Below are 7,251 nucleotides of genomic sequence, written 5' to 3'. Positions count from 1 at the left end.
TTGATTTTTTTTTTTTTTTTTTTTTTTTTTTTTTTGCGAATGACATGATCGAATGCAAAGGAAAAGAAATACTCATTGATGGAACTTGGAATATATACATAAGGATAAGGAGAACCTATACTAGACTTATTAGGGGTAAAGGGTTAACACGAAACAGAAAAAAAAAATCATGAAATCTTGTATGGAAACTTGTCTTGTGCTTCGTGTTCTGGTCGCTTGTGAATTACTTGTTACCACCAAGAGGGACAAGAAGTTTGTTATTGCTGATGCTTTGATTGGAAGAAAAGAAGGAAGGGATGACGTTTCCCTTATTCTTCCAACTCTTACCTAGTGATTTTAGATTCAAGTACTGTGTAAGGATGAACTCAATTAATGCATTCACTCAATACTCGGATTGGAAAGGAAGAGTGTATGAAACAATTTGAAAACTGATGGGAAATACTCCACTCATTCCTATTACGACGGAAAGTGATGCATGCATGGTCCTAGTATACGATCATAAACTATATAGTACATTACTCGACGACAAAGTGTGTGCAATGACTCAACATGTGAGATTAGGTGAGTTTATTAAGACTCGTGGTATGATCGCATGGCTAGACATGAGGACGTTGTGAAAAACAAATGACCCAATGACCAAATAGCACGGAAGACTAAAAGACAAAATAACCTGATTAATTTTGTCCTCAGTTTAATATTTATGATATTTACTAGGTGAAAACGGTCCATTAACAATCGTTAGTCATAAATAAGATCAACCACAATCAAAGACAAAGAACACATGTTAAGTTTAACACAAAAATCGATCACAAGAAACTAGGAAGAGGACTAGAATTCTAGAAGAGTTATGACTCATGGGTATAAAAAAAAATCTATAATCCTATGTTATACGAGTTGACATGGATTAAAGGACTTGGCTAAGACTAGCTTGACACGATTTTTTTTTTAAAAAAAAAATTAAATAAAATAAAAAAGGTAACGTTAAAAAGACACCTAAACTGGACAGGTTGTAGTACATCGGTTATAACTTTTGATCTGTAACTCTGATTAGGACGAAACCAGCTCCAAATGAAAAATAAAACTCGGGGCTACAGATCCACAGGCTGTACGACACGTAACTCTTTCTAGAACTCTGGCTATGATGAAAACAAGTTGACTCTTGTGCAGTATACGGGAATAAAAATCCGGGTGACTCAAAAATTAAAAAAAAAAAATCTATGACTCGACTCTCAAAAAAAAAATTAAAAAATAAAAAGGGTTTAATAAAAAAAAATCAGTAAAAAAAATGCACATATAAGCACATCGTCACGAATGATGCAATGAAGTTCGCAACCTAGAGTCAAGATCTATGTTCCACTATGGTCAAGCTTTTGGGTGTCAAAGGGTACCATGGTTAAGAGTTTGGACGCGTTAGCAAGGCAGCCTCCCTTGAGGGTGTATGCCAACGGGCGGCTCCGTGAGTTCGTGATGAAATCGAACTCGACTCCATGGTTTGGGTGGATTTAATAACTCGGATGAACCCTTATTGCCATGAGCGTTTTTGGGTTGATAGAGCTTAAATCCCCCGGGCTAGCCACATACGTAGAACACGTACTATTGTGGCAAATAGGTAAGCTAAAATGCATATGCATATGTGACAATGCCAATTAAATCACAGGAATATTTTTCAAGAATCTTTCAAGCCTCATCCACTCATCTCTCAATTAAATACCGATCACTCAAATCGATAAATAACCAAGAATCCTCCCCAGTGGAGCCGCCAAATTGTAGGCGTCGCTCGAAGTGCGCCTACGTTAAAGCATGTGTGAATATGCTTGAAACTCATAGGAAGTGGGATTTGACATAATACGATTAGGGACAAAGCAAAGTAGGGAGCCGCCAACAAGTTTTTAAGGAACTTGTAAACCGTTCACGGATCATAAAAAGGCAACCACGATAAGGGACAACGATAGGCAACAACGATTGACCCGTGAAGGTTACACCCCATTAATAATCCATGAGATTACTAACTCCATATGGTTCGGAACCACGAAAGGAGGATCGGGGATGATGATACGAAGTGAGTCATGGAGTCACATTCGCCTGTATTGGCCTCTACTCGATTCTTATAGTGAAAAATGATTCCTGCGATCTCAAAGGCATACAAACAAAATATTCAATTTGCTCCAAACTATTATTAAGCTAAATTGGTTGAATATTAATGCAACACATAATTCTAAAATATTTGTGATCACTTGATTTAATAACAAGATTAAAAAGGATCCTAAATCGATCGTCCAAATTATATTATTAGGCGTGATTTTCAATTACATATTCCTTTTAAACATGCAATATGGTGATCAATAAATATAATAAACATTAATATTGGAAGCAATTCAACAATAATAGCGTTAGTCAAATCAAATATAAAATAACCTAATCATGATACTAGAAATATTAAAATAAAATAAGAGTAATTAAATTAATTAATTACTCACATTCTGCGTGTTCCTTTAAATTGTTAGATCTTGAATAAATTGTTAGTAACTTCAATAAAACTATAAATCAAATTAAAAAAATTAAATTAAATAAAATTAGATATGATTTGGTCCAAACCCTCAGTCAATTATACCTTTCACGCTTTCGTTTAAGGATGGAACCTCGGGTTAAGTATAGACTCCTTGGAGTGCTTAGGGGAAGGAATGAAAGAATAGGGAGGCTAGTATTTAGGCTAAAGAGGGAGAAAAGAATTATTTTGTGATCAAGATTTTTTATCATTGAAAAAGGGGAGATATGACCTCTTTTTATAGAGAAAAAAGAAGGTCGAAGAATCAAGAAAAGATAAGAATTCAAATCGGATAAAACTCTTGCGATAGACAGCAGTTTTTGCGGTTTTTGTTTTTATCATATCTTTTGATCCAAAAATCGGAATAAGATGTAGTTGGAAAGATCTTGAAGTCTACTTTCTAACTCAATCAGAATCAGATTAAAATATTTTATATAACAAAAGATATATCCGAAATAGTGAGATAGTGTCAGTTTTGGATAGAGTTTGACATTTTATTCATATTTTTCCATTATAGCTCGAAATTGATATTATAATATATCATTGGAAAGATAATTTCAAGGGCTATCCAACCATATAAAATTTTTATAAAAACTATGAGGAACGAAAATAATATCTGTCTATCTTTGAACGTCTTTCAATTCGGATAGAAATAGGATTTTCAAAAAGAAAAGTTTTATTCAATTTCAAACTCTTTAATCTTATCTTTTCAAAAAGGATAATTAAGATCTTTTAGAAACTTGTATAAGCTTACAATTAATCCTAATTGGTTTAGGAATGGGATTAAATAATTTGGACCCTCCACATGATCATTGGGTCGTAGGTAAGGTGGGCTTAAGTTCGGTTTGGGCTAGTTTAATATTTTGGCCATAACTTATTCGTTATAACTCAGATTTGGGATTATAATATATCGTTGGAAAGCTCTTTTCAATCCCCATCCAACTATTCAATCATTGGACCCAGATTATTGACCAAAATAAACTAAAATAAACGTTTTTATAAAAAGGACACGAAATGAATGATTTTAAAGGACACGAAATGAATTATTTTGGGTTTAAAGGCACGAAAAGAGGAAAATAAGTTATGGTTTGGGGAAATGGGCTAGGAATTGGTTTGTTTTTATGAAATGGAAATATGGATTTAAGCACTCCAAGATTAAATACTCAACCCGACCAATAATGGCGGTGAAAGGTTGTTCATCATCGGGTTTGGTTTTGGGGAGACATTTTTAGGTGTCTACAATTACCAAACACTTGGATATTCTTCCTTGTATAGGTGGTTGTTCAAACAAATACTTTATCGGATTTTGTTGAGAAATTACATGAGTAGTGTGTGGTAGCATATAATGTCGTAGTTTTTTGTTGCCCACACTGATGCTAAACTTGTTTTTTCCAAGGTGCTATATTTTGTTTCATATTGAATGAATTTTTTACTTATGTAATATATTGCACGCTCGAATTTTTCTACCTCTTGTGCTAACATGGCGCTTGTGGTCGTGGTTGTAAATGTGATGTATAGCCTAAGAGGTAGTTTCGGTACTGGTGGTGCTAAAATTGGTTTACTTTTGAGATGATCTTTGATTTTCTCAAAGGCCTTTTGGCATTGATCGTCCCATTCAAGTTTTTCTTCTTTTTTCAATTTTTAAAATATTTGGCTCACAATCATAGTCAATTTGTTGATAAATCGACTTATGTACTGTAGCTTGTCAAGGAACCCCCTAATTTCTTTTTCTGTTTGAGGGGGAGGCATATCAACGATTGCCTTTATTATAGAGGGATCGATCTCAATACCACGTGTGCTTACTACGTATTCGAATAACTTGCCGGAAGTTACTCCGAAGGTGCATTTTTGTGGATTCAATCGCATTTTGTATTCTTTTATGCGAGTGAAAAATTTGCGTAAAGCTTTTATATGTCCTGTATAGGATAGCTCCCGTTAAACTATCGCCCAGCCCCCAGGGTGCGCACTCACCGCTGAATAAGCGACTAAAGGAGGGCTCGTCAGCCCAGCAGAGTCAGCCCGCAGGGCTGACCAGGCTAAGCTCTCCACGAAGGAGATAGTACACCTATAAATAGAGGGTAAAGTACAACGGAAAGGAGGTTAGACACTCAAGTTATTACACTTTCTATATCTCTCTAAGTACACTTTCTCTCTCTAAACACTATCTAACTTAAGCTTCAGATGGGGGTTCCTCGAGCCACCCCCGAGGGCAGTTTACGTGTGCTACCGTGTGTAGGGTGTTGACGGGACCCAGCTTATCCAGCAGAACCCTTGGATCCATACCTGGAACAATTGGCGCTAGAAGGAGGGGATTGGATCATCTAACCTGAGGTTCACCAATTGAGCTAGGGACTAGTTAACCAACCACCATGGCCGGAGAAGAAATTGTACAAACACCCACGTCCAAAACTAATGAGACCAGCCAAACACCACAAAAAACACCCCCAGTAACCAGCGATCCAAAAGGATCCACCGGAAACCCTAAATCGACCATCTCTCAGAAATCCAACCCCATCGGATCGACATCAGCCACTGCTAAAGCAGCGGCGAAACCAGTAGATCCGATAGGATCCAACTCTATTTTCAAGTACGGAATACCGTTAACAGGCGCGAACAATGAGCTTATTGTCTCAGCACCTGCAACCCAGAAACCGCAGCCCGTGAACATGCCAGCCATTCTGCAGAACCTCTCTAAGTGCAGCAAGGAGCAGTTGGCTGCAATGACATCGATCCTTACCAACATGGGTAAGGGGGCAAGCCCATCACCGACAACGGCAGCTGCGGAGCCCGCAACGAAAAAGCCGGAAGTCTCAACTCTCACCCTGGAGCAGAAAGAGCTCATTCAGCTGAGGAAAAAGGTATTGGAGCTGAAATCTCGCAACCTGAATCGGGAATGGAGCGTGGAGGAAATAACTCCCGCTCGAATCAACCCATAGAAGCGGGTCCCTCGCAGTAGGTCACCGGCCGCAGAGCGAGGACCCAGCCCGGAGAGAGACAAACGAGCGCGAATCCAGGTTGTTCCAGATGATTCCCCATTTTGCCGGAAGATTCTGGAAGAACCCATGGAGAAGGTGAAGATGTCGAGCTGCAAGTACAATGGAACCACAACACTCAAAAGCCACATATCAGCTTTCGAGAATCATATGGTACTCTACACCATGACGGACTCAGTCTGGTGTAAGGCTTTCCCACCAACTCTAGAGGGGCTGGCAGCGGAATGGTACGGCGCCATCCCCAAATGTTCAGTATACTCGTACAGCCAGCTGAAGAGAATGTTCATGGAGCATTTCATAACCTTGGTGGAAAGAACCAAGATGACAACCGAACTGATGTCCTTGGTTCAGGGAAAGGATGAGCCTCTGAGGGAGTTCATCACCAGATTCAACAAGGAGGCAACAACCATTCCAAATATGAGCCAGGAAGTAGCGCTATTAGCAATGCAGAGTGGCCTACTACCAGGGTCACCATTCAGAGCATATATGGGGCGTAAGAGCCTCAAAACGCTCGCTAAAGCGCTGGGTAAAGCGCATGAGTTTATCAAAGCAGACGAGACTGACAGAGCAATGCTGGGTAGGAAAGCAACAGGTGACTCGGTTAAGCGGGCAGAGGTCACCCGGGCAGAGAACACACCCAGGGTGGACCAGCCAAGCAGAGCTGAGAAAAACCGCAGAGAAGCGGACAGGGCAGTGGGACTGAGAAGGTCCGATCCAAGGAGAGGGCCAAGGCCGGGGAAGTTTGATCAGTATACCCCACTAACCCATTCCAGATCTCACATATTCAGCGTAAATAAGGCTGATGATAAGTGGCAAAGGCCTCCAAGGATGGTAAACAGAAGTCGTGATACCAGTAAGTGGTGTGACTTTCACGGGGACTATGGCCATACCACTAAAGAATGCATGCACTTGAAGGACAACATAGAGGACTTGGTCAGGAGAGGATACCTGAGTCAATTTAAGCAGCGTGGTGAGCCTCCCAGAAGAAGGAAGGAAGATAGAGCGGGCCGAGCTGACCGTAGAGGAGGTCATAGGGGCCCAGCTGGATATAAGGATAGAGATGGTAAGCCAGAGGGCAGGGTGTACGTGATCATCGGGGGTCTGGTACATGGGGGGACAGCTAATAGAGCGCGGGCTGACCTGCGGGCGATGATACATCAAATAAATGACAATGATAAGCGTAGATGGCCGCCTCTTCCCCCGCAGCCGCGAGCCACGTTCGACGAGTATGACCTGAAGGGCATAATTTACCCTCATGATGACCCGCTGGTGGTGACAATGAGAATTGCAAACTGGGAAGTGGATAGAATACTGATAGACGGAGGCAGCTCAGCCAACATCATATACATCAGTGCGTTTAATGAGCTGAAGTTGGACAGAAAAGACCTGAAGAGGGTAAACTATGAGGTCACCGGGTTTAATGGCTCGGGGCTTACCCCAGAAGGCATAATCGAACTCTTAGTCCGAGTAGGAGAGAGGTCAAAAAGACGTGATGTTCGAGCAGAATTTCTCGTCATAAACTCCCCTTCACCCTACAATGTAATCATGGGAAGACCGCTCATCCACAAGATAGGCGGATTGGTATCCACTTACCACCTGGCCATGGCGTACACAACTAATGAGGGTTGGTCAGCAAAGCTCAGGGGAAGCCAAAAGACAGCCCAACAATGTTACATAACTGCCTTGAAGCAGCCTGCCAAAACCAGACAGTAG

General features: G+C 40.6%; 1 protein-coding gene across 1 annotated transcript; it reads left to right on the top strand.

Moving 5' to 3' along the window:
- Positions 1–5,703: 5,703 nt before the first annotated feature.
- Positions 5,704–7,251, top strand: LOC145633293 (uncharacterized). The gene is made up of 2 exons (XM_081685522.1): positions 5,704–6,642; positions 6,910–7,251. Exons 1-2 carry the CDS (start codon positions 5,704–5,706, stop codon positions 7,249–7,251), a joined length of 1,281 nt encoding a protein of 426 aa, XP_081541648.1.

Source organism: Chenopodium album, chromosome 1 (genome assembly GCF_948465745.1).
Source record: "Chenopodium album chromosome 1, dcCheAlbu1.1, whole genome shotgun sequence".
NCBI lineage: Eukaryota > Viridiplantae > Streptophyta > Magnoliopsida > Caryophyllales > Amaranthaceae > Chenopodium > Chenopodium album.
Note: the sequence above shows the minus strand (reverse complement) of the source record. Positions and strands in the feature narration are given on the sequence as shown.